A 26,232-nucleotide genomic window follows, 5' to 3' on the forward strand; every position below is an offset into this window, starting at 1 on the left:
CATTGGAACACATCTTACTATTTCATAGAAAATTTACTTTAAAAAAAATCATTTAAAAACCTCATCTTATTGTCTAGAATTTAGTATCTTTTATTAAAGTTAACCTTTCACAGGTATTATCAGGTTTTTCTGGAGTATAAAGATGTGTTCATTAAAATGAAAACTTGCCTGAAACACACGACCATTGTTTGTTATTGTCATTTATAAACATTTTTTTTTTCTGTTAGCTCAGAATAATTTGAAACTCATGCTATCAACATCAAAATACAGACTGGAAGCATTCCCTTTTTCCTAGCTTAATGAATTATTATCTGAAATTTGATTCAATGAATAGCTTACTGGGAAGAGTTCTATGCTTGAATAATATACATACATGAGATATATACATATGTGCATGTATGCCAAGTAACATGGAGATTATGTGGAGATTTGAAACAGTATCTTAAATATTTGAATTTTCAGAAAAATTTTCACACAAAGATTTTGTTTTCCAAACTCCTGTTTTTATTTTGGATCAAGACTGATTCTTTAAACTTACTTCTGGCAAATGCTTTAATGTCATTTTCTAAGAAGAGTCTACAATTATAGTTTTTGAAATGTAGCTTGTATTTTTGAAATATAGAGAACCTGTAAATGTGATTTTTGGTATGTATAGATCATATTCAAGATCATGAGCTTGTAGATAAATTTTTGAATTGAAACAGATTACTTGGCACTATTTTATATTGAAATCTAGACCTTACTATTTATACCAAACACAAAAGTAGATGCAAACATGATAAATGTGTAAGTGTAATATTCCTTTATCTACTCCTTAACATGGAGGATTCTTATATATTATGTAAAGAGATTAAGTTTCTAGTAACTATACACTAACAAACACGAAAATCAAAAGAGGAAGACAACTTTGCGCACGTGCCACTCAATGTCACCAAATGATTCTAAAATTGGAGGTTAACAATGTCGCAGTCAGAACAGAATTCCTAACTTTCACTGTGAAGATCTCCCAGTCCCTTACTACTATAAAAGGTCTGAAGTAAGTTTGGCCAAAATCTAACCGAGATAGATCAGACGATGGGCTACAACTTCTACATTATTTGCACAGAAATTCAACCCATTAAAAACAGTAAACGTCAAATTAGACACTGAACTCCTAAGACAAACAAAAATCTAAACGTTCCAAAATAAACTTTCTTATAAAATGTACCTTATTGTTAAACTGAAAATCAGAAAGGTATATAACATTGCTCTTTGATTGCAAACCTGCAATTTCATTAAAATTTTATGCTTCATAAGAATTAATGGAAAATATTTAAACTAAGGTGAGTATAGCAATGTCATACTTATAGTAATGGTATTTTAATATATGGACAACTGTAATGCAAAAATATTATGTTTTTTAATTTATACATTTGTACAATTGTACATTATATATTTATGTCTATATATCATTTACATATTATTTATGTATGTATTTTATACATACATGTTTTTATATATACAGCAAACATATTTATGGATATACTTTATAGCTACTAACCCAGGTTAAATTCAAGTCTCTTCATTTGAATATGTACTATAGGCTAGTGATTACAGAGTACATGTTAAGTCAATTTTATTTTCTCATATATTATAAGCAGTATAATTCAGTGGGAAGGCAGTTAACATCACATATTGTGGATAATAGTTTACTGTTGAGTTTTATAAAATAAACTAATAAGTTTGGAGATGGCATTTTTTCAACATGTACAATTTATGTATTTTTGTACTAGTTTGCTAACTTGGAAATAAGCACAAATATAGATTTTAAATTGTCAGAGTCTGAAATGAGTCTATCATCCAACCTCATAAGAGAATAAACAGTGAGTTTTTGTTTTCCCTAAGCTGTCATAGTTTTAAAATCTGAATCAGAAGGAAAAAAAATGAAAAATTAAGAATAAGAGAATGGAACTGACATTTATTTCGTACCTCAATATAAATCTGTTTGATGAGAGCTTTAACACTTAGCAAATAGTAACTCTTAATATTTATTTTGGAGACAAAGTTTTAGATTGAAATTTTCAGTTTTTAAACATTTGGAGAAAAAATCCTGAGAAACTGAGAAAGTGAAATTAGTCATTTTGTAAAAAGAATGATGATGTAAGGATAATTAGATGAAGAATGATATTTTAGGAAAATTCATTAGATAAAATGATTAGAAAATTATTTGCTACATGAGCATGTATGTGTATATTTAAATGCATATAATTTCAGTGGATTAAATATCCAAGTAGTTCATTTGTCTGTCTTTTGTTTCATTTGTCTATCTTTTCTCTATCTATCATTTGTCTATCTTGTTTCATTTGTCTCATCCTACAAACCCAGAGCTTACTGCTGGTGGAATCCAGGTATGGAAGAGGGGGTAGTCTCTAGTATGTGCTCATTCACCCTAGGGATGTAGACTGACAGAAGTTCCTTCCACATGGTTCTACCGTCTGATCCTGGGGCAAGAAGAGAGTTCGAGAGTCTACTTCTGGCAATTTTAAATTCACCAACTTGAAAGGCACAGATATCACTTCCATCATAATCCACTGGCTAGCACTAGCCATGTACCGCCACCCTGGTGCAGGTGGGAAGAGGTGTAACTCTCCTACATGTCCAAAAGAGAGATTCAGACGCAGTGAAGCGATGCCATCGATACTAGGCCTTGTCATATAGCACATCACACTGAGGAAGGTGTCCTGGTTGAATGATGATTTTTAATTTCATTAAAAAAACCTATAAACTAGACTATAATGGCTTTTCACTTAATAATGACTTTAATGTAGAAGAACACAAGAGGAGCAACCTAATAAAAGACTGGTTTTGACCATGCACTGGGAATAGGTCAGCCACTTAATGAAATTCTTGAAAGGTAAAATGAATATTATGATTATGCTACTAGGTGACATAAAGCCCTAATAACTACTCTTCGTACCTAATTCTTAATGTTTACTATATATAACTTATACTATATATAGTCTAGTATGATATTATAATACACTAAAATACCCATGAGCTTCAATCATCCAGCAGCCTTACTTTATGTATAGCTAATTCTATTCATTCATAATAACTGGCTTTATGGAAACAAAAGAATATTTTGTTTTATTACTGTATGAGCAGCAAATTTAAAATTGAAACCTTAACAACTCTAAAATATATTACCTGATTACAAAAAAAGGAGACTATAAATTAGTAACTTAATGATCCTCAAAGTAAACATGCTTTCATATACAAATATTCAGATTCAAAATTTATTCATTAAAATATTAAAACACATCTCAAAATTATCAAAAAAACCTCATTCACAAGCTACTTATTATGATACCATAACAAAAAACTGAATATAGAACTATATCTGAACAAAGAATGTCAGTTCAGTTCAGTTCAGTCACTCAGCCCTGTCGGATTCTTTGCGACCTCATCAATCACAGCACGCCAGGCCTCCCTGTCCATCACCAACTTCCGGACTTTACTTAACTCATGTCCATAGAGTCAGTGATGCCATCCAGCCATCTCATCCTCAGTCGTCCCCTTCTCCTGCCCGAATCCCTCCCAGCATCAGGGTCTTTTTCAACGAGTCAACTCTTCACTTGAGGTTGCCAAAGTACTGGAGTTTCAGCTTTAGCATCAGTCCCTCCAATGAACACCCAAGACTGATCTGCTTTAGAATGGACTGGTTAGATCTCCTTGCAGTCCAAGGGACTCTCAAGAGTCTTCTCCAACACCACAGTTCAAAAGCATCAATTCTTCGGTGCTCAGCTTTCTCCACAGTCCAACTCTCACATCCACACATGACTATGGGAAAAACCATAGCCTTGACTAGGTGACCTATGTTGGCAAAGTAATGTCTCTGCTTTTTAATATGCTGGCTAGGCGGGTCATAACTTTCTTTCCAAGGAGCAAGCATCTTTTTATTTCATGGCTGCAATCACCATCTGCAGTGATTTTGGAGCCCCCCAAAATAAAGTCTGACACTGTTTCCACTGTTTCGCCATCTCTTTGCCATGAAGTGATGGGACCAGATGCCATGATCTTAGTTTTCTGAATGTTGAGCTTTAGGCCAACTATTTCACTCTCTTTCTCCTTCATCAAGAGGCTATTTAGTTCTTCTTCACTTTCTGCCTTAAGGGTGGTGTCATCTGCATATCTGAGCTTATTGATATTTCTCCTGGAAATCTTGATTCCAGCTTGTGCTTCTTCCAGCCCAGCATTTCTCATGATGTACTCTGCATAGAAGTTAAATAAGCAGGGTGACAATATACAGCCTTGACGTACTCCTTTTCCTATTTGGAACCAGTCTGTTGTTCCATGTCCAGTTCTAACTGTTGCTTCCTGACCTGCATACAAATTTCTCAAGAGGCAGATCAGGTGGTCTGGTATTCTCATCTCTTTCAGAATTTTCCAGTTTATTGCGATCCACACAGTCAAAGGCTTTGGCATAGTCAATAAAGCAGAAGTAGATGTTTTTCTGGAACTCTCTTGCTTTTTCGATGATCCAGCGGATATTGGCAATCTGATCTCTGGTTCCTCTGCCTTTTCTAAAACCAGCTTGAACATCTGGAAGTTCACGGTTCACGTATTGCTGAAGCCTGGCTTGGATAATTTTGAGCATTACTTTACTAGCGTGTGAGATGAGTGCAATTGTGCAGTGGTGTGAGCATTCTTTGGCATTGCTTTTCTTTGGGATTGGAAAGAAAACTGACCTTTTCCAGTCCTGTGGTCACTGCTGAGTTTTCCAAATTTGCTGGCATATTGAGTGCAGCACTTTCACAGCATCATCTTTCAGGATTTGGAACAGCTCCACTGGAATGCCATCAACTCCACTAGCTTTGTTCGTAGTGATGCTTTCTAAGGCCCACTTGACTTCACATTCCAGGATGTCTGGCTCTAGGTCAGTGATCACACCATCATGATTATCTGGGTCGTGAAGATCTTTTTTGTACAATTCTTCTGTGTATTCCTGCCACCTGTTCTTAAGATCTTCTGCTTCTGTTAGGTCCATTCCATTTCTGTCCTTTATCGAGCCCATCTTTGCATGAAATGTTCCCTTGGTATCTCTGATTTTCTTGAAGAGATCTCTAGTCTTTCCCATTCTGTTATTTTCCTTATTTCTTTGCACTGATCACTGAAGAAGGCTTTCTTATCTCTTCTTGCTATTCTTTGGAACTCTGCATTCAGATGCTTATATCTTTCCTTTTCTCCTTTGCTTTTCGCTTCTTTTCTTTTCACAGCTATTTGTAAGGCCTTCCCAGACAGCCATTTTGCTTTTTTGCATTTCTTTTCCATGGGGATGGTCTGGATCCCTGTCTCCTGTACAATGTCACGAATCTCCGTCCATAGTTCATCAGGCACTCTGTCTATCAGATATAGTCCCTTAAATCTATTTCTCACTTCCACTGTATGATCATAAGGATTTGATTTAGGTCATACCTGAATGGTCTAGTGGTTTTCCCTACTTTCTTCAATTTAAGAGAGGAGCTACCCCATGTCCGAGGTCAGGGGCGGCGGCCAAGACAAGCTACCCCCACATCTGAAGTCAGGGGCGGCGGCTGAGACAAGCTACCCCATGTCCAAGGAGCTGCAGCTGTGAGGGCGCAGGAGGGCCAAGAGGAGCTACTCCACATTCAAGGTCAGGAGGGAAGGCCCTGTGGACATACCCCTTGTCCAAGGTAAGGAGCAGCAGCTGCACTTTGCTGGAGCAGGCGTGAAGAGATACCCCACATCCAAAGTAAGAGAAACCCAAGTAAGACAGTAGGTGTTGTGAGAGGGCATCAGAGGGCAGACACACTGAAACCATAATCACAGATAACTAGTCAATCTAATCACACTAGGACCACAGCCTTGTCTAACCCAATGAAACTAAGCCATGCCCTGTGGGGCCACCCAAGATAGGTGGCGAGTCATGGTGAGAGGTCTTACAGAATGTGGTCCACTGGAGAAGGGAATGGAAAACCACTTCAGTATTCTTGCCTTGAGAACCCCATGAACAGTATGAAAAGGCAAAATGATAGGATACTGAAAGAGGAACTCCCCAGGTCAGTAGGGGCCCAATATGCTACTGGAGATCAGTGGAGAAATAACTCTAGAAAGAATGAAGGGATGGAGCCAAAGCAAAAACAATACCCAGTTGTGGATGTGACTGGTGATAGAAGCAAGGTCCGATGCTGCAAAGAGCAATATTGCATAGGAACCTGGAATGTTAGGTCCATGAATCAAGGCAAATTGGAAGTGATCAAACAGGAGATGGCAAGAGTGAACGTCGACATTCTAGCAATCAGCGAACTAAAATGGACTGGAATGGGTGAATTTAACTCAGATGACCATTATATCTACTACTGTGGGCAGGAATCCCTCAGAAGAAATGGAATAGCCATCATGGTCAACAAAAGAGTCCAAAATGCAGTACTTGGATGCAATCTCAAAAACGACAGACTAATCTCTGTTCGTTTCAAAGGCAAACCATTCAATATCATGGTAATCCAAGCCTATGCCTCAACCAATAATGCTGAAGAAGCTGAAGTTGAACGGTTCTATGAAGACCTACAAGACCTTTTAGAACTAACACCCAAAAAAGATGTCCTTTTCATTATAGTGGGCTGGAATGCAAAAGTAGGAAGTCAAGAAACACCTGGAGTAACAGGCAAATTTGGCCTTGGAATACGGAATGAAGCAGGGCAAAGACTAATAGAGTTTTGCCAAGAGAACACACTGGTGATAGCAAACACCCTCTTCCAACAACACAAGAGAAGACTCTACACGTGGACATCACCAGATGGTCAACACTGAAATCATACTGATTATATTCTTTGCACCCAAAGATGGAGAAGCTCTATACAGTCAGCAAAAACAAGACCAGGAGCTGACTGTGGCTCAGATCATGAACTCCTTATTGCCAAATTTAGACTTAAATTGAAGAAAGTAGGGAACAAAGATCATAGAACCATACAAAGAACATAGAACCATATCTGAACAAAGAACTATGAAAGAAACTAATCATTATCAAATATTTCTGAATTACTTAAAATGCATTTTAAAAATTCCATAATTTATCAATATTTATTAAAACATTCATCTTGCTTAACTCAATTAATGAAAAAATGTGTACATGTTTTCAGTTCTATATTAAGAACTTCTAGTAGATGACAATATTCTCTTTAGACTTAGATAAAAGTGATTTATTTTAAAAGACTGCAAGGAGATCAAACCAGTCAATCCTAAAGGAATTTAGTTCTGAATAGTCATTGGAAGGACTGATGCTGAAGTTAGCAATGAGTCGGACACAACTGAGCAACTGAACTGGACTGAATACAGTTTCTCAGGAAAATAAAACCTGCTGATATATGAGATAGATTTTAGTTTAAGATTCATCAAGGAGTGTTCTAGTCATTTTACACGTTTTTAAAATTTTCGTAACAGTCCTTTGAGGTAAGTAAGATATATATTAGATTAGTTTGACAAACAGCAACTTTGTCATGTACTGCTAAAAAGCTGTTTATCTAAATATTCACTGAAATATCAACACTGATAGCTGAAGAGGATAAAAGAATTACATTATTCTGAAATAAGTATGTTTTTCTGAGTCAAAGAAACTCTGCGGCTTAAAACAGATGAAGAACAAATAAAGAAGTCATTTTCAGTTTGAAAGAGACCATCCTTATACATTCATTTCTTTCAAAAATAAAGTCTTTTGCCAATTCTCCTGGGGACTTATACTCTGCACCTAATAATAACGTTGATGTATTTTTTATATACTGGGTAGTGACTACCAACAATCATATAACAAAGTACAGAAAGTACAGAAACCACAACTGGTCTTCACAGACCTGGCAGGATAGTAATGAGCCATTTCCTCAGTCATGTTCTAGTCTGGATGAATGTAAGATAAAAAAAGGCCCCACCATGAACTGCCTCACAGCTTCTAGTTGCTATGATTTGCAAGAAACAATTAAAAACAAAACGATTTTTATGTAAGACTGAAATAACCAGAAAGGACTGCAGTATTTTTTGTCATGTATTATTCATTAGGGTAAAATTGTATATGACTTGATTTGCTCTAATTACAAAAATACTGACTAAATTCCATCTCAATGCAAGCATAACTCATAGCTCCATACTTTAAAAACCTGATCTTGTATCTTGTGACAAAATAGCTTTGAAATCTTTAAACCCATTTAGAATCTTTCTCTTTGAATAATTGGATTTTAGAAATATCTTTTAAATGCCTCTTTATCTCTAGGGAGAAATCTGAGTAAGATCTTATCCATGAAGCAAAATGCCAGATGATTAAAAAATTCTCATCTCAAATTCCAGACCTCTATTTTCTCTTCAGTTGTCAATCCCTTTTTAATTTGCTGCGAACAGTACTGTCAGTCTGTTTTGGAAGCTGTTCTAATTTAATATTTCATTATCTTTCTTCTTCAGCCTTTGAATGGCCTGTCACTTGTTATAGCCATCATAAAAAGCTAGCCAAGTACACGTCTCATCTCCAGCTATCAATTTATAGAGATTCTGAATTGTGCACATGTCCTTTTTGATGTCTTCCATGTTCCCTTTTTAATATCTTTTTATAAACAATGAGACAATGGATTTTTATTTGTATTCTCCTCTAAACTTTTTAAAAAACAGCAATAATTTGACCTTTAACAAATCCCTGAATATCCATGTTCAATAACAGATTTTTAAAAATTAACAGAAAAAAATTTTCACAACTTCTGATAAAATATGAAAAATGAATAGAAATTAAGGAAGTTTAATAATCATATTATACAATATCTGAAGGCCCCCTTCCTTAGCAACAACACTGAGAAATATATTTCAGTTCCAAGAAGTTACAGAAAGATCTGCGATTTTTCTTTAGTGAGTTACGGAAGGCTGGTACCTAAGTGACTTACACATGTACATTAATATTATTAGATAAAAAACACTGATGCAATACCAAGAGTAACTTCGTTGTTGACAGAGATTCTTGAAAAACTTTTCTGGACTCACCAAACAATCTTCATGAGGTTCCTAGGAATAAAAGACTTTCCAGTGGCCCTTCCTTAAATATTTATCCAAATATGCAACAATATAGGAGAAATTTTGCAAAGAAAAATAGTAAAAAACATACTGTAAAACATTAAGAATGATGCAACATTTTATGTCCAAATTTTGGCTGATTGGGTAACATCTGCTAAGGCTGCCTTGCAGCATGAAGAATGCACTATTATCTTATAGTACTGAGGAGACAAATCCAAAATGACACCCAAAGCCACAGAAAACAGTAGCAGAACATCTTCACATGATATAGAGATATGTGTCTGCTGGTTCAAAGGAACTACGGAGAGGATGCCCACATAAGAAATTTCTAAATAACCCATACAATCTCTCCCTAAGAGAAAAAGTTAGTTTAAATTATTTACCACATAACTACATCTACCTAGCCTTGCCAAAGTCAGCCAGCCAGATACCAACCATTCTCTGCCCTCCCTTTACCTTAGCACTTCCACCTGGTGGAGGCAAAATACATTCAGCTAGGAAGTACCCCATCCCTTCCGCCTCTTTTCCACTGTCGGCTTCCATTAGCCCTAACCTACGGTGCAGGGTGCTAGAGCAGTAGGGGTTAATAATACATCAAACTTGGAACTAAGGTTGTGTTTTTGCTTTTTATATACTGTACTTATATCTAAAAGTAACTGAGACCATCTTATTATCTGTTACCAGGAAAGTCATCTTTATCTAGTCATTTACTGAAAAAGTTTGAGTCTAACAAAATAAAGTTAAATCTTTACAAGAAACTGCCTGGCACAGTTGGACAAGGTGACTCAAGGAGAAAACAAAATGAGTTGTAAATTTTATCAAAAGTATTGTGGCACTTGCCAATAATATAAAAATTTTTGGGTAGTGTTTTTATTTGAATTAAATGAAATATATGCTTATAGTATGTTACTGTTACACAGTGATAGAAATATTATCTTGAAATAATAGAAATATTATTATGACAAATTATCAGTAAAATGAATTAAATTTTATTTCTAGCTTATAGTATGTTAATGTTACACAGTAATAGAAATATGAAAAATTATCAGTAAAATGACAAATTTTATTTATTTCTAGCATAATTTCTCTGCACTTTTAAAGGTTAATAAGTACTAGGAATCTCCAAAGAGGAAGCTATATAACATTTCCCAAATTTGTTTGGCCAGCAAATCATTACCCCAATTAAGAATCCTGTTATAATTTCATTACCTATAACAGAATTGAGAAAACATGGCATGGTTGAATGAACAGTGTCAATACATGATACAGAAGATGGATACAATCACCATGATAGATGTTTATATACAAGAACTGAGTCGATCTTGCAGTAGAAGCTATCACAAGGGCTAACTAATGTACCACTTTATTTTCAATAAGATCTAGGTTTTTTTAATAGATCTTAAATATAATTGTGGTTTAAAATATCCTTCAAATTTCAAATAAGAGACTAGAATGCTTCACAGATTCAACCAGGGGAGAGTATTATAATCACCTTGTAATGTACACAGGAGAATGTTTACTGCACAGACAAGAAAAAACTTGTCAGAGTGACTCTGGCACCATTTTGGACACAGGATACATGATCAAATGAATGGACAGTCAGTCAAGTTGTTACAATATTCTTTTGCCCTCTCTTAAAAAATAACAAAACAAAACCACACTTCAGTAACTATAAATTTTAGGCTCTATATCTGCACAGCCTATGGATCTATAAATTTAGGGAATTATAACTTAGGGAATGTTCCAAGAAAACAATCTAATTATTACTGCTATATATACCTAGAATTACAAATTAACTGTCTCTCCAATAAATAGGTAAGTCTATTCATCTACTGAGTTGGCAAGCATAAACTGATTTCCACAGCACAACTACTTCAAAGGGGAAGTACAGAAAATAAGATTCCAAATTAAAATGCCAAAAATAGTTTTGCAAATTCAAATTTAAACAGGCAAATACTTTACACTCTGATGTATGTTTAGAAGTATGACATAACCAACTTAAATTTTCAGCTCATTATATATCAGTTCAGTTTAGTCACTCAGTCGTGTCTAACACTTTGCGACCCCATGGACTGCAGCATGCCAGGCTTCCCTGTCCATCACCAGCTCCCAGAGCTTACTCAAACTCATGTCCATCACATCGGTGATGCCATCCAACCATCTCATCCTCTGTCATCCTCTTCTTCTCCTGCCTTCAATCTTTCCCAGCATCAGGGTCTTTTCCAATGAGTTGGTTCTTCATATCAGTTGGCCAAAGTATTGGAGTTTCAGCTTCAGCATCAGTCCTTGCAATGAATATTCAGGACTGATTTCCTTTAGGATTGACTGGCTGGATCTCCTTGCAGTCCAAGGGACTCTCAAGAGACTTCTCCAATACTGTTATTTTTATAATATATATATATATATATATATATATATATATATAAACGAGTTTAAGCCTATTTCAATTTTTCCCTGGAAACAAAACTGTGTCTTAGCCAGCTTGGGTTGCCATAATAAAATAACACAGACTAGGTATTTTCTCTGAGTTCTAGAGGCTGACGAGTCCAAGATCAGGGTGAGTGCCAATTTGGTTCCTGGTGAGAACTCTCTTTCAGGCCTGCAGACTGCTGCCTTTCCGGTTGTCTCCTCACATGGCCCTTCCTGTGCAGGAATGCCTCTTCTTATAAAACCACCAATCCTACCAGATTAGGGCCCCATCCTAATGACCTCGTTTATCCTTGACTGCCCCCTAAAGACCCTATCCAAATATAGTCAGTCACCTCTGAGGGTTAGGACTCCAACATGTGAATCCATGTGGGACACAATTCAGTCCATAGCAATTTACAAGATCCATGAAACTGTTATTGCTAATTGGTCTGTTATTCTATAAGTCTGAATGAATTAAAGGGCTAGTATCTATCTTGTAAGATCAGAAGATTATATATTCTTTGGCATTTGGGTTTACTTTTGGTCAACATTTTCTTATCAGAAAATGAATACTATATTGCATTTATAAGATGAATGTATTATAGAAACATCATTAGAGAAAAACAATGAAATGAAGTGCAAACTTTCCCTTAGAAGTGGAATTTCCTCTCTTTGTCTCATACTTTTAGGCATGATCAAATTATCCTATCCTAAAATTGTATTAGTACCTCATGTCTTCTCACGTTTCTATTATTTCATTGCTATGCTCTTAATGAGGAGTGATGCTAGTTAATTAAGCTAAACCTTAAACACACACACACAGACACACACACACACAAGATGATATTTTGTTAGAGAATAAATGGTACTTCTTAAAAGTGTCCTTTTTTTAGCCTTTACCAGATTTCTGCTTTCATGGCTTAGGATCATGGCTTTATGATTTAAATAGCATTTTTAAAGAAAAAAGAAAAGCTACTTTGTTAATATGATAACCATGATAATATGTTAAAGTCATTCACTTTTTTAGTCTTTATTTTATTTAAATTTATTTATTTTAATTAGAGGCTAATTACTTTACAATATTGTATTGGTATTTTTTAGTCTTTAAACACACAACTCTATAGCATGGAATGATGTATCCCCCAGAATTTCAAAAACTTTGTTTTTGGTAATTATCTGCTGAAAAAAATTAGCACAAAACAATTCATATAATTGTATATTAAACCAAAATCATATTTGTAATAAATAAAAACAAGGACAACAAATACTCTAAAAACAAACCTGTATAGAAGTAGTGGGAATTTCTCAGCTCTCCTTAATCATCAGAGCAGTTTTTATCATTGGTAGGAGTATTTTGATAAGATTTTAATTAAAATGACTTCAGTTAAAAATGAATGTAAATTTTTTCCATTTCTTGAATACTAAATTATATGAGATGTTCACTAAATCTACTGTGCCAACCATTTCATGATATATGTAAGTCAAATTATATTTTATACCTTAAAATTATATAGTTCTATATGCCAATTCTATTTCAAACTGAAAAAAAAAGGTAAATGCTTAATTTGCATCAATTGATACAGAATATAAAAGCATTATTAGACATCTAAAATACTCAATTATCGAGTCAGTTGTTTTGTTTCCAGGCATTATTCTTTCATTGCTACTTTGCTTGGAAATCTTTTCATTGAATTTTTCATTATTATTCATAAAGTAAAACTGGCTTACAATTTTTTATTTTTTTCTGCTACATCTTTTTTTTATAATGAAGCAATGAGTTAATTAACTTTTCACATTTCTAGAAAAACATTCAAAACTTGAAAGTATTTATTTGAAAATTTTATAGAAATGACTCAACAGGAAGTACTTTCTTTGGCCATAAACTTGAATGTTTCCAATTTATTTTATGATTACTGACATATTATTGAGTTGATCTAACTTTATTTTATAATAAATCATCCACTCTTCTTACAGATTATAGCACTTTACTGTAAAGTTGCCCCTAATGCCCTTTCATGGTTTTAATCTCCACTTTCTGGAGTTATACTTCTTACTTTTCATATTTTCTCTCATTTTCCAACAGCCTTGACAATCTTTTTTTAAAGCTTGTGATTTTATTGCTAAAGTACACTTAAACACATTTTGCTACTTGAAATTTTAAATGTATATACTTATCAAACAAAGTTCAATTAAGCACAGTCACTAAATTCAGGCTAATCAGGTAAAAGTGAAAACTTTACAATATATGTTGTGAAAGATCTAGCATGTGGGAAAATCAGGGTAATTTCTAAACATGTTTGTTACCATCCCTCAGACAAACTGCTGCTACACTTCATAGTGCCCTAGCATTTTATTTTACATAGCAATGGAACCTAGTGTTGAAGAACAAACATATGACAATGCTGAAAAAAAAAGGCAGTAAACTATTCCAATATACTATCAATATTCTACATAATCTCTAAAACATTAATTAAAAGATAATAGTGTCATTGACAAATTGGAATTAGAAAGGAACTAATTCATTGAAGGTATAATCTAATTTGGTACTAACCTGTAATATCAAGAAAATTTATCAATAGTTTTGTCCTTTTAATATAAGTTCTTGTTTTATCTTAAGGTGATAATGAGAAATACAGAGATTTATCTATATCTCATGATAAAAATTATTAAATATATAAAAATACTTTCTGATAAGGTAAAAGGTCAGGTTTAAACTTTGTAGGGTTTCAGTATATTTGCTTAGTAGGCAATAGGTCAGGTATAAATTTTGTAGTGTTTCAGTATATTTGCTTAGTAATTATATATTTGCTACTAGTATATTTAATGAACATATACAGAGACATACAGTATCTGTATCAGTGTAATTTTACATATTTTCCTTTACACTAGTTTGTATTTCATAAAATCATCATATACTTATTTTAGTAAGAAAAATAAGCATTTTAATGTTATATTTGCCTCAAAAGCAATTGTAAAAGTCATAAGATGTTTAACAGGAACACATATGTTATTCCAATCAAGATTCTGGAAGTGGAACAACCCTATTAACATTTTACTTCAAAGAAATAGATTATGCATTAATTCAAGATTATTTGTTTTTACAGAAACAGCAGCTAAAACACTACCATGCACATACCTATACATCAACAGTTACGAAGTTCAAAACTTGCCGGTACTGAGATGTGAATCCCAAACCAGAAGCCTATCACAGGAAATACACCAGGCAAGCCTGAACAAAGCTCAGCAGTTTGCACCAATGAAAGGATATGTAAGGATTTATGTAAACAGGTAAAATGAAATATGTCTATATATTTTCCCTCTGTTTTCCTGTAGGATTACTATCCTGTTTCTAACTTATAACACTGAATGATGAAGAGGAAACTAACTTGCATGGAATTTATTTATCTCAAAAAGAAAATGTAAAAGTTGTGAAGAAAGACACAGAAAAAAGGTCTTTTGATGTTCTACTGAACTTGAATTAATTCACTACTCTTTAAAGATCTCAAGAAATTTATCTTAGTTTACTAGTTCTCAACTAAAAGTGCTTTTATAATGTTTATTTATGAGGATAAAATTTGTTTGCCACACTATTTTGAGATAATTAAGTTAATTGAATAGAATGTCTCCATCACATAAAATAAGAAGGAAAAATGTATATCTCAAAAGTATATTAGATTTACACAATTTTTTAAAATTAATTTATTTTTTAATTGAAGGATAATTGCTTTACAGAATTTTGTTCTTTTCTGTCAAACCTCAACATGAATCAGCCATAGGTATACATATATCCCCTCCCTTTTGAACCTCCCTCCCAATCCCACCCCTCTAGGTTGATACACAACCCCTGTTTGAGTTTCCTGAGCCTTACAGCAAATTCCTGCTGGCTATCTACTTTACATATGGCAGTGTAAATGTCCATATTACTCTTTCCATACATCTCATCCTCTCTTCCCCTCTCCCCAAGTCTGTAAGTCTATTCTTTACGTCCGTTTCTCCTTTGCTGCCCTGTAAATAAAAATCCACATATTTTAATAGGTATACTTTTTTGAGCTGCAACCTTGGTCCAAGGTCCCATCATTCCTCCTCAATTCTTGCCTTTTATGTCTGTTCTCAATCAAGTATTCAGCATCTACCTTTTTATGAAAGTGTAATTCCTCATCCAAAAAACACCTCAGAGTTCCCTCTCTGTTATGGACTTAATCTCTGTTTTTTCAAAACCTGTATGTTGAACACCCAATATGCAATGCAACAGTATTAGTAAGTGGGGCCTCTGGGAGGTAATTAGGCATAGATGAGGTTATGAGGGTAGAGCATTTGTAGTGGAATTAGTGTCTCACCTTCATAATCAGATTGCTGTCATATAAAAAGAGGAAAAAATATCAGATCTCACTCACTCTGCATGTGCACAAAGAAGTAGTCATGTGAGCACACGGCAAGATGGGGGCCATCTACAAAACAGGAAGCTCTCTGTACCTCATCAGAAATCAAACCTGTCAGCAACTTAATCTTGGACTTCCAGTGCCCAAAACTATAAAAATAAATATCTATTATATAAGCCACTCTGTCTACAGCATTTTGTTAGAGCAGTCCAAACAGACTAAAATAATCTCAAAATGAAAATCAAAGTATTTTGCAATTATCCACAAGGCTGTATACAATGAGGCCTCTGCTGCTACACCTGCTCCTTCCCACCTGCTACCTCAGCTATGCCCACCCTGGTCTTTAGGCTCTTTATGAACCTAGCAGGCTCAAGATCTTGGTGCTTTCTCTTCCCTCTGCCTGCAACAACATCTAGAGAACTTCAACTCTCATGCTCACCAACTACAGGCTATGTTATCTTATCCACAAAGCCTTCCCTATCTCCATGTTTTAAATATCAACTCCCCAACTCCTAACCCAGGAACTGCCTATGCTATGCTGTGCTTAGTTGCTCAGTCATGTCCAGGTCTTCTCACCACCACGGACTGTAGCCCACCAGGCTTCTCTGTCCATGGGGATTCTCTAGGCAAGAATACTGGAGTGGGTTGCCATGCCCTCCTCCAGGGGATCTCCCCAACCCAGGGATCAAATCCAGGTCTCTCACATTGCAGGCAGATTCTTAACTGTCTGGGTCACCAGGGAAGCCCAAGAATACTGGAGTGGGTAGCCTATCCCTTCTCTGGGAGAACTTTCTGACTCAGGAATCAAAACGGGGTCTCCTATATTACAGGCGGATTCTTAATCAGTTGGCCTACCAGGGAATAGGGAAGCCCAGGAACTGCATATAACCCTCCCTTATTTTATTTTTATCTCAAGCTTTTATTATGTTACAATATATTTCATTATTTAACTGTTTGTTTATTTTATGCCCTATCTCCATCACAATGTAAACTCCCTGAGTACAGGATTTTTTAAATCTGTTTGTTCAGTGCTATATTTCCATTATAAACAGATTTTTAAAACAGCAAAAGTAAACTATAAGCATTCTCTAATTAAATAGTGCACATATCCTGAAATAGATTAGTTGCTTATGAAAGACTATCACAATCAGCAAAAGCCTAGCAGCTTTCTCCTCTGTAATTTTTACACTAACATCATTTTACATACAGTAGTTATATTTTCTATGACAAAACAAATGAACATTAAGAGAGGCAAGATAGGAGTAGGGGGTTAAGAGATACAAACTAATATTTATAAAATAAATAAGCTACAGGATATATTGCACAGCATAGGGAATATAGGCAATATTTTATTATAACAATAAATGGAGTATAACCTTTAAAAAATTGTGAACCACTATGGTGTACATGTGAAATTTATATAATACTGTACACAGACTATACCTCAATGTAAGAAAAGATAAATGAGAACCCAGTATTAGTGATTATAGATAATTTAATTTATAAAGAGTATATTTGTTAAAGTATATGAGACCTCCAAGGATATTAATATAACTCCAGAAAATTCTGTCTTCCTCGATCAAAATCATTGTATCTCTGTGAAAGAAGTATGTTCATTTTTAAATTTCTAAAATAGAAATTATAAATCGCCTGCTGCTGCTAAGTCGCTTCAGTCGTGTCCGACTCTGTGCGACCCCATAGACGGCAGCCCACCAGGCTTCCCCGTCCCTGGGATTCTCCAGGCAAGAACAGTGGAGTGGGTTGCCATTTCCTTCTCCAATGCAGGAAAGTGAAAAGTGAAAGTGAAGTCGCTCAGTTGTGTCTGACCCTCAGCAACTCCATGGACTGCAGCCTACCAGGCTCCTCCATGGGATCTTCCAGGCAGGAGTACTGGAGTGGGGTGCCATTGCCTTCTAGTTTACCTCAAAAGGTAGTATAAGGACAAAAGTATCTAGTACCTGAAAGTTACATAAGTTGGAGTTCCCTACTGATTTCTCTTAGTAATGTATAATTTTTACAACTATAATAATTCTGCAAATAAATATTAACATAAATTTCTAATGACAAATGACCAAAATATTCTATAAAGCATTCCTTATATTTGAATCAAAAATAATTAACACATTAATAAAGCTCTGTGATTAAAACAAATTGTCAGAATATTTAGCCCTTTCTATCGAGTTTACTACTTTTTTTTTATACTGAAACAGACAAATGATTAAAAAATTAAGTGTAGTTTGGGTGCCCTCTAAAATTAAAGTATTAACCAGTAAAATCCTCAAAACTAAAAGATTTCAGACAATATTTTAATTAAATACACTGTTTGAAAACTTCAAATATATCATGGAGCAAAAGCAATCATATTGAATTCAAGGGAATTTCAAAAGTAATCACCTTTGGAAAATTAGAACACAAGATATCTTACGAGAATTCAGAGACACAAACTGTCTTTGAATGAAAGAAGAGGCTGTTCCCTTCAGTTAAGCCTTCAATTAAAGTATGCTTTTCCATTTATTAAATTCAGAATCTAGAATGATTCTGTGCATCTGATATGTTTTGATGAACTGCATGAAAAATGCCAGTAATTATTAAATTTTCAAGATCTTATTGACATTTCTGATTTTACTCCTATGTCATTTACTCACATAGCTCATAACACCGGATATGAATTTTAAAGCAGTGCAGGCCAGGCAAGGTCAGTCTTACTGATGCGATTTCATCAAAAAAGGAGAAGCCAATATTTCTTCAAGATAAATAGGACTAAATACACAATCCAAAGACATAGCTTCATTTTCTTTTTTTAAATTATTTCATATACCAAAATTTCTTACAATTTCTGAAAACATCTATTTCAATATTCTATCTTCCTGATTTTCAAAGTAATCAAAGTAATACTTTTTAGCCTCTGAGACTATTAAAATCATCCTTTGTAAATATCCACCAACAGTTTATTCTAAATTAGAAAGAGAAACATTTACAAAAAGTCAAAACTCTTCTATAGGATTTTAAAAGAAGATATGTATATTATGTGACATCAATATGAAGAAAGGATACTTGGATTTACTTTATGTGTCAATTTTATGTTTGTTCCAGCATAAAATAGATGAAGACATTAATGAATGTGACTTCATGAAAAACAAAAGAGCAAAAGAAATAAGAAAATGAAGATTCTCATGCAAAATCAGTATGTTACTAACTCCTGTGGAGTTAGATCTTGGCTCACAAGTAATATGAGTCAAAATTAAGTCAAATGAAAACATTAGAAATTTTATCTATTACTGTACTGTAAAGTATAAAGTTTAGAATTAGAATTTATATGAAACTTGACTCCATTTTTTACCAGTGATGTGGACTTTCATTAAAAACTCAGCTTGAGTTTCCTCTTCAAAAATTTTTAACAAAGTTGCAGTAATAAAATGAGACACTATAATTTACTGGTGTATAATTTACTAGACTGGTAAATTAGGTTCTAATGATTTTAGGTTCTAATTACCTAGCGAAAAATGCATTTTTCACTTATTTATTCAATATCACTTCATTGAAAAGTTAATCAAAGTTATTTTGCTTTTCTATTCCCTGGATAACCTACTCCTAAAGAGATACCTTTCTCCTCTCTATTTTCAGCCTTTTAATAGTTTAACAACAACAAATCTCTCTACTATAAGCAAGGCAAGCAGAACAGGTTGGTGGGGAAGCAAGTTGAAAAGCAATATGAAAAATTCCATTTGGATTATTTCATTAGTTTGTGTTTGCATTTAAATACATATTTTATAAGACTATGCCCCAAACTTAGTCATGATTAGCTTCGGGAGTTGTTATTGTTTGAGACCTTTATTTTCTATTTTAAACATGCATGCAATATTAAAATTTCTTCTACTGTGGTAACACAGCTTTTAGAAAAAGAAATTTTTTTTTAAAAATGTGTGAGGTTGCTGTAGCCCAGAGTAGGCTGCTCCAAAATATACCTCAGTAGCATATTGATTATTCTGAATTAAGAGTTATGTGAGAAACAGCCAATGGAAAATAAAGTATAAAAAAATACAACCATTTCTCTCTTACCCTCTAAAAGTAGGAAATACATCTTCCACATGAAGGTATGCACTCCTATCAGCAGAGGTAAGGAATTCAAAGCTTAGCGAGCTGTACAAACATATGTTGTTACTTCGTTAGTCAGCTACCCCAAGCACAAGCTGCCTTGTCTTATCTCTTCACATACTGTTTGTTTGTTTGTCTAAAAATGATATGTAATTGGCCTGCTTTGGACACTGTGAGGGTACCATTTTTATGATTTGGTCTGCTCTGATCTGTCGTGTCTGACTCTGCAGCCCCATGGACTATATCCTGCCAGGCTCCTCTGCGCCTGGGATTCTCCAGCAAGAATACTGGAGCAGCTTCCCATTTCCCACTCCAGGTGATCTTCCCAACTCAGGCATCAAACTCGTGTCCCTGTGTCTCCTGCATTGGCAGGCAGATTCTTTACCACTAGCACCACTCATACGTGCAAACTGATTTTAAATTAATCTATTCATCTGTCTTCTGTCAATTTTAGACCAGCCAAAAAAAACTCAAGAAGAACTGGGGAAGAGGGGGATCTCTCTCTCCCTGGACAAAGTTCTGTTACCCTTCCTCGAGAATTTAATGGAAAGTTTGAGAATATCTGGATAATCACTATTGGCAACAAAACAGAAACATGATCATGAAAGTCTGCTAACAAATTAAAAACACTCAAGCTGGCCTCATGTTTGTTCAACATATTAATATAGACCAGACAACAGTGACATGATGACCACAGAGTGTCAACATAAAAATGCTTTGACTCAGAAATTTTATATCCAACCAGTTTGTTCTTCTAAAGTGAATTCGAAAGAAAAATATAATTTTAGAGTAATAAGATAATTACTCTAAAATTATATTTTTCTTGCTGACATACCCAAAAATCAACAGGTGATAACAATTTCTAATAGAAATAAAGTGGATGAAACATGATTTTTTAAAAAATGAGAAACACAACCATACAGCTCAGTATTATCTGATAATTGTTGTCATAAGTTATAAAATTTAATTGCAAACATCAAAAATATTCTCAAAAAAAGAATGCAGCAAAGTAAAAACAAAAAAATATAAAAATCAAACCTGGATCCTAGTAATTTCTAAAAGGACTTAGAATCAATATGGCTAAGTTGTAAAGAAATGAAATTATGTAACTACTTACATATACCATATTGTTCCTATCATACAGCAAAATCATATGTTTAATATTTTTAAAGAAATGACATGATGAAAACATGTACTTTTTAAAATATTAAAAAGGTGAAACAAAACAAATGAATAAAATAAAACAGAAGATGAGATTTATATTATGAGATTAGTCAGGCATGCACTTAAAAATTCCCTTTTAAGCAACAATCTCAGAGTGAATCCAAAAAACAAAAGCTAATTTCTTGTATTCGTCCTGTACTTAATTCTTTCGTCTAAACAAACTTTAGTCTTCCCTGTAGCTCCAACAGGAAAGAATCTGCCTGCAATGCAGGAGACCCGGGTTTGATCCCCAGTTCAGGAAAATCCTCTGGAGACGAGAATGGCAATGCGCTCCAGTATTCTTGCCTGGAGAATCCCAAGGACAGAGGAGCCTGGTGGGTTACAGTCTGTGGGATCGCAAAGAGTTGGACACAACTGATTGACTAACACTACTACTAAATAAACTTCATTTGTAATTAGTCATAACAGCAAACATTTATATAATGTTTACTTTGATTTTGGCACTATTGTGGAAACTCAAGTATATTAACTTACTTTATTCTCAAATGAACTTTTGGGCTAGTAATTTTATCCCCACTTTACAGGTGCAAAAAATGCTTGCCCAGAAAGTTAATAAATTTGCCCAATGAAATACTGTTAAAATTTAGGTTTGAAATTTAACTTAACCTAGGCTGTCTGCATCCAGAATCCAGGCAATTATGTATACACTCTGGACACTCAATACATTTTACAGTGTCTTTAATTAAGGGGCCTATTAGAAACACACTTTTAAAAATCTCAAGTGGTTCTTTCTCCTTACCATTTACTTATGTGAAAGGCAGGGTACAAGCAGGAAGGGTAGGAACCGGTTAGAAAAGGATAACATGTAAAACCAGAGTTGTGATTGGGCAAAGACTCTGCTTTCTGGGTCACAGCTCATCTTCCTATACGATTATGTTGCCCTTAGGAGAATTCCTAGTTAGAACTGTCAGGCTCTGCCCTTATTAGCACATAGGCTGTCCAAGGAATATCACTGCCATAAGATTCCTCCCTGTATCTTCCTAAAAACGTACTCCCCTCCCTTCCTTGCAGTGAAGCCTTCTCACTCAATTTGAAGTTTTTCTTTTTCTTTAGGGTATCATTTATTCCTTTACCCAACCCTTTTCTACCTTGAGTTCACAGTAAACTAGGAGGGCGGTATCTTTACATCATAGGGTAAGGCAGATCAGAGAGCGAGAGACAGGTAAAACACAGTAAGTTGTGCTAAGAACTGGAGGGTCTACAATGCACATTGCTCTTTCTTTACCAGTTTGGTGTCCTTGTAAAAATATTTGTGTGCACTAATACTACATAGTTTTAATTTTTTATAAATGCATGTATTACTTGGAAGTTATTGATACCAACTGGAAAGGCAGAATTATTTGTTAAAAGAGGAAGACACCTCCGTGGCTACAGGCTCTCCTGCAATTATTCACATAGTGAGGCCCGATGACAATATACTGCTCATGGAAATTAGGTTTCTTCTTTTGCATAAATCAGAGTTTACCATAGACTCTTAAATAACATATAAATGAGAGCATCAAGTTTGCTCCCTTTTTTTTTCCAAAAATAAGATACATAAGCTAGATTAAAAACATGGTATTCCAAGAGTTGTTCACATCCTTTTACTTACAGCCCTCATAGATGTCAGTGGGAATATGAACGGCTGCGTGCTGATAGGATATTTGTCGCCCAAAATTAGCATCATCGATAAAAACAGGTTTTATCCTCTGGCTGCCTGGTTCACTATCATTCTTTTCTGGCTATAAAGAAAAGACAGACAATAAAGAGAATATTACAATGTATCCTAACACAGATAGTTTCACATTCACTTCTTCATTTGCCAAATGCATATTCTTGTAAGAATATTTTAAAATATTCCCACGTAATATCAGACACCACAAATTTCCATTCAGCCACTAACATTCACATTGTATCTTCATGATAGGATTCACATTATAACCTAACTTCTCTCCTAATTTCCTCAACATTGGAGTCACCCAGGAACATCCTGAGAGGACCAGAGCTTTCCCATGCACAGCACTTATTAAAATGTACACTTAAAGAATAGAATACAACCAAATTAAAAGTTTCCCCTTGAAATAAATTCACCACTTATGCTACAACTTTATATAATTTCTTGGTTTGACAACTAATCTTACACATGAACACAAAAAATAATAGCAATGAAGGATTATTTTGTCATATTCCCTTGATTTTTGCATGTTTTCCATGTGTATCAATTTTTGCTTTAAAAAAGGAAAGTACAAATGCTCAGAAAGAAGAGATCTATTGTAACTCTAAGTACAATTGAATCCTAACTTCAACCAAGTTGTCTCCTGAGGTAGGAGCAAAGATTCAATCAATATTGATTCAAGAAAATCCCACAGAGTTTAAGGTTGAAGATTAATTTTCTGCCTATTTGAACTATGTTTCTGATTATTAAATTACCCTGGCAAGGTAATTCAGTTTCTCCTCTGGCAAGTAACTAACAATCTCACTCATTTATCCAAAATGCGTATCTGTAAATGTATTCCACTTTCCTAAGGAAATTTCCACAAAACAAAACTGAAAAAAGGACCACAACATTTGACTATTTTACAGCACACTGCAGTAATACAACTGATAAACAAGAGAAAGAACTTAAGTGGACAGTCTCATAAGGGTGGCAGGATGTGGCAAAAACAAACTTTACAAAGAAGCGATAGTGTCCAGCTTTCTAGATGGCTCTGAGAATTTGGACAACCAGATAACCCATTAGTATCCCAAGAACACACACACACACATATACACACTTCCTTGTTTCCCTAGGGAAGTTGCAACATGGGAAAGATTATTTAGACACAAATATTAGCAAAAGGGCTTTAAAAAAATCAATGATTTCTAAAGCTGCAAGTCCAACTCATTATTATGTAATGAAATCAATTTAACAGGTCATGACCAAATTATTTTTCAAATGAAACAATGTTGAAGAAGACATGAAAATATACTCTCTATAATAAGGAGAAGGACTATATTTGGCAACTGTGGTTTAGTTAGATATGACTCTCTGTGTATGTGTGCACATCTGGGTATATGTCATTCGGACTGTAAAATTTGTCATCGATAAGCGGAGTTAAAGACGGATCATTATCTTTAATCCATGTGAAAGCAACAAAGATATAATTGCCCCTCTAGTAACAAACTGAATATACAAAATAATGAAACAGCAGTGCTGAAAGTCTAAAATTTGACAAAAAGCCTACATGCAGAAATTACTAACTCATATTATTTTCTAAAGCAAAGGTTAGGTGTGTGCAGTGTTAAGGATAAGAAAAAGAAAGAATGATAAGGCAAAGAAGCACCACAGAACAAAACACTTAACCTAACACATCTACCATGATTCCAACTGTTAATAAAGGAAAGAATAAAAATAATAACTGGGACTTGGTCCTGGATTCAGTCATGAATTTTCTTATAATTTAAAATTCATCCTCTATTCTATGATTATCTATGGGCACAATTGACTTGAATAAGAGGAGGGAAAATTAAAATAAACTACTTCCATTAATAATATGAATGTAAAGCAGGTCTCACCAAATAAATGATGTCATTATGCTTCTCCACTGCAAACATTCTAAATTAGTAAAAAGCCTCAATATTTATTTTAAAGCGGAGGCTTCTAACAGTTTAGTCCTTGAAGAAGCAGTATCACCAACCACTGAAGCATTTTAGAATGCAAGTCAGAGGTTCCACCCTAGGCCCAGTCAATCAGAAATGTCAGGAAAATGTCAGTCGCTCAATCGTGCCTGACTCTTTGCGACCCCATGGACTGCAGCCCACAAGGCTCCTCTGTCCATGAGATTTTCCAGGCAAAGATACTGGAGTGGGTTGCCATTTCCTTCTCCAGGGGATCTTCCCAACCCAGGGATCGAGCCCAGGTCTCCTGCATTGCAGGCAGATTCCTTACTGACTGAGCTACAAGGGAAGCCCCAATGTCAGGAAGGGGACCAGCAATTCAGTAATTCAACAAACCCTCCAGGTGATTGTGATACCCATTAAAACTGCAAGTTCACTGCTTTAAAATATCAATACTTTAAATTAGACACACAATTTTTTTCATTAAAAAATTAGAATTGACTAGTAATAAGCATATTAACGGATGTCTCAATTTTTCTACCCTCCACAGGGCAGAAACACTGTTTTATTATTACTGAATAACAGACGCATGCACGTAGCAATATGGCCAGTAATATTTGTCAAAGGATATTTGAAAAGAAAACAGTCCCTGCAGATTCTATCAGGGTTGGCTGCAACTTAAAATAAGTTGAGGTAGTAATACTCTTCTGCTCTTCCATTAAGGAAATAACAAAGCACATTGGCACATCAAAACTCTGAGATAAGCTCCACTAAAGAAAATAATATTTACCCTCAGTGTTCTCAAGCTCATGTGATGCTGATTGTTTGTTTTTTTCATATAAAACCTATTACAAACCACATACTTATAGAAAACCATGAAAAGGCTTGGTACTCTTGCCTGGAAAATCCCAGGGACGGAGGGGCCTGGTAGGCTGCAGTGCATGGGGTTGCGAAGAGTGGGACACGACTGAGCGACTTCACTTTCACTTTTCACTTTCATGCACTGGAGAAAGAAATGGCAACCCACTCCAGTGTTCTTGCCTGGAGAATCCCAGGGACGGGGGAGCCTGGTGAGCTGCTGTCTATGGGGTCGCACAGAGTCAGACATGACGGAAGCGACTTAGCAGCAGCAGCAGCAGTGAAAGGGTTAAATGAATGGGTTCTTGTGTACCAAAACAAGTTTTTCAAAAACCAAAGACTATAGACTTATATAAAATTCTACAATGTCTATATGTGTATATTTTAAAACTTCCACCTCCAAATACATCCTTTTCTTTTTTACAACTACTTAGTAGATATTATTTACAACAGGGCCTTGCCACTTTCTCAATATAGATATTTTTGATTCTTGAAATTTGTCACTGTTATCAAATAAAATTTTGGATACATAATGTGCCTCTAGGCATATTATCACCTAATGAAAATAATAATCATAGATGTATGATATTTACAGTAGACTTTCATAGAGAGACCAAGACTAAAAGGCTGCTCTATGCTGACATGTTGT

At 34.8% G+C, this 26,232-nt stretch overlaps 1 protein-coding gene across 7 annotated transcripts in view; it reads right to left on the reverse strand.

Annotated features, from left to right (window-relative positions):
* The window catches only part of CACNA2D1 (calcium voltage-gated channel auxiliary subunit alpha2delta 1), a 524,891-nt gene that overhangs the window by 164,163 nt on the left and 334,496 nt on the right, over positions 1–26,232 (reverse strand). For all 7 annotated transcript variants that reach the window (XM_005890243.3, XM_070369704.1, XM_070369702.1 and 4 more), the window contains exon 6: positions 22,741–22,870. In XM_005890243.3, the coding sequence (XP_005890305.2) occupies positions 22,741–22,870 (130 nt within the window). The remainder of the gene's footprint in view (positions 1–22,740; positions 22,871–26,232) is intronic.

Source organism: Bos mutus, chromosome 4 (assembly GCF_027580195.1).
Source record: "Bos mutus isolate GX-2022 chromosome 4, NWIPB_WYAK_1.1, whole genome shotgun sequence".
NCBI lineage: Eukaryota > Metazoa > Chordata > Mammalia > Artiodactyla > Bovidae > Bos > Bos mutus.